This window comes from Diachasma alloeum, unplaced genomic scaffold, assembly GCF_001412515.2.
Source record: "Diachasma alloeum isolate Michigan unplaced genomic scaffold, Dall2.0 Dall_scaffold_00577, whole genome shotgun sequence".
NCBI lineage: Eukaryota > Metazoa > Arthropoda > Insecta > Hymenoptera > Braconidae > Diachasma > Diachasma alloeum.
Genome location: NW_021680709.1, coordinates 96,493 through 99,006, shown reverse-complemented (window position 1 = coordinate 99,006; position 2,514 = coordinate 96,493). Strand labels below are relative to the sequence as shown.

Sequence of the window (2,514 nt, the reverse complement as noted above, 5' to 3'; positions counted from 1 at the left end):
GAACTAGAATGGAAGGAGGACAAGCTGGAGCGAGAGAGAAGGATGAAAAATGTTGTGATAAGAGGGATTGCGATAGGGGAGGGAGATGGGAGGTTGGAAGTGGGGCAGTTGCTGGAAAGGGTGTTAGAGGTTGAGGTGGAAGTGAAAGAGATAAGACAGATAGGTGGTAAGGACAGACAGGGAAGACAGTCGGTGGTGTTAGAGCTTAAGGACCCAAATGATAAAAAGAGGATGGTAGAGAACAGGGCTAAACTGAGAGGCAGGAAAGAAAGATTAGAAGACGACTTGACTTGGAGGGAGAGGAAAAGACAATAGTGGTTGCTACAGGTAGAAAGAGTTGAAAGTGGGAAGGGAAGAAGGGGGAATGTAGGAAGGGATAGGCTATGGATAGATAGAGCAACGTGGTTGTGGGACGAGATGTCAGAGAAGCTTAAGAACATGGTAGGGGAAGAATGGACAGAGGACAGAGAGGTGAGGGAGAGAGAAGGAAACAATGTTGAGGCCATAGAGACAGGTGAGCAAGAGCAGGAGGGGGGATTAGGCAGGGCAACAGAGGGAAGAGGAGGCAAGGAGGTCGCCTCGAGGGGGAAGGCAATGAGAAGGTGTAGGGGGGGGGCGCAGTAGGTGCAAAGGAGGAAATGGTGGAAACAAGGATAGGAATGAGGTAAAGAGAAAGGAACAGGTAGGTGTGAAACTGGCCTTCTGGAATGTAAAAGGCTTAGGAAGAAAAGATAAGGATTTCTGGGGGAGATTAGAGAAATGGGATGCGATAGTACTGATAGAGACATGGCTAAAGAGGTCGGGATGGGAGAAAGTAGAGAAGAAACTGCCGGAAGGGTTTTGTTGGAAAACGCAGCTGGCCACAAGAGTACCTAGGAAGGGGAGAGGGGCAGGAGGGATGGTAATGGGAATTAGAAAGGGGCTGTGTAAAGGAGAAGAGTGGGAACGGGTGGAAGAGGGAGAGGTGGGAGTGGAAGGGTGGTTAGAGGGAAATATAGGAATAGAGCGAAAGAGTTATAGGATAATAGGAATATATGTAAACCAGGATATGGGACAAAAGATAGAGAGAATCAGGGAAGTGATGGAGAAGAAGAATGAGGAAATAGCAATCATAGGGGGAGATTTTAACGCGATAATCGGTACGAAAGAAGGGTTAATAGAAGAGGATGAATTAGAGGATAAGGAGTCGAGAAAGTCTAAGGATAAAAGAAAGGTGGATAAAGATGGAAAGATGCTGGATGAATCAGGGTGGTCAATTCTAAATGGAAACTGCAAGGAGGACGAGGAAGGGCAGTTTACTAGAGAAAGAGGGCTAAGTAGATCGGTAATTGATCACGCCATAACGGATGATACGGGGAGGGATTTAGTGGACAGGTTTGAAGTGGGGGAGGAATGTGACTCAGATGACTTTCCATTGGTAGTCACACTGAAAGAAGAAGTGGAGGGCAGGGTGAGAGAGAAAGGAAAGAAGAACGGAAAGAGATCGGTCAAAGTCTCCTTTGGGGGAAAGGATAAGAAGGAAAAGCTAAGGGAGGAGCTGGAGAGCGTGGATTGGAAGGAACGATCACTGGCTGAGACGCTGGCGGAAGTGAAAGTGAGAGTAAAAGAGATTAAGGAAAGGATAGATAAGGAAACGAAAAAGAAAAAGAAATTATGGGGGGACTGGTGGGATGAGGAATGCAAAAGAAAACAAGAAAGAGGTAAGAAGGATGAGTACAGAGTGAAGAAGAGGGAGTTCAATAGGATGTGTGGGATGAAAAAAGAAGAGGAGCAAGCAAAGTTTGAAGAGGAAGTAGAGAGAGCACTAGAGGGGGGGAGAGTGTGGGAAGTGATTAATAGGGAGAGAAAGGAAAGAAAAAAGATAAACGAGGGATTAGGATTGGAACGGTACAAAGATCACTTCATGAGGCTGTTGGGAGGAGTTGACGGAAGGGTTATTGTGGAGGGAAGAAGGGAAGAAACGGAGGAAGAGGGAGCGGGGCTGTCGCAGAAGGAAGTTAAGGATGCGATTTTCAAACTGAAAAGCGGGAAGGCGGCGGGAGAGGACGAGATAGAAAACGAGATTTGGAAGGAAGGGGGTTTAGATTAGATTAGATTAGATATTTATTGCTCAGAAAATTGAACAAAGTGATTACGTTGAAAATTACATACTTATATAAGAAGCAGTCAAATAAAACAAAGCAAGAGATGCAGCAAAAAAATAAAGACAAGAGGCTAGAGAATAAGCAAGTGTGTTGAACAGATTATAAGACACGAGCAAATGGCCAACTGAATTACGATGATTCATCAAGATCACGCATCCATCTCCGCAGTTCTCGCTTGAAGGAAGCGAATGAGGACATCTCCCTGATCTGGGTAGGGATGTTGTTCCATACCTCAGGACCAGCAACAGCGACGGCAGCTCTGAAAGTGTCAGTCCGGAAAATGGGGACAACCAAGGTCTGTTGAGCAAGGGCATGGCGGCGAGGCCTAGCAGAGGAGTATATTGCAAAGAGTTCAGCGAGGTATGCAGGG

The 2,514-nt window shown here is 46.3% G+C and overlaps 1 protein-coding gene across 1 annotated transcript; it reads left to right on the top strand.

Moving 5' to 3' along the window:
* Positions 1 to 417: 417 nt before the first annotated feature.
* On the top strand, positions 418 to 2,089 carry LOC107043448 (DNA ligase 1-like). The gene is made up of 2 exons (XM_015264969.1): positions 418 to 591; positions 1,046 to 2,089. The coding sequence occupies exons 1-2, from the start codon at positions 418 to 420 to the stop codon at positions 2,087 to 2,089; spliced, it is 1,218 nt and encodes a 405-aa protein (XP_015120455.1).
* The last annotated feature ends 425 nt before the right edge of the window (positions 2,090 to 2,514 follow it).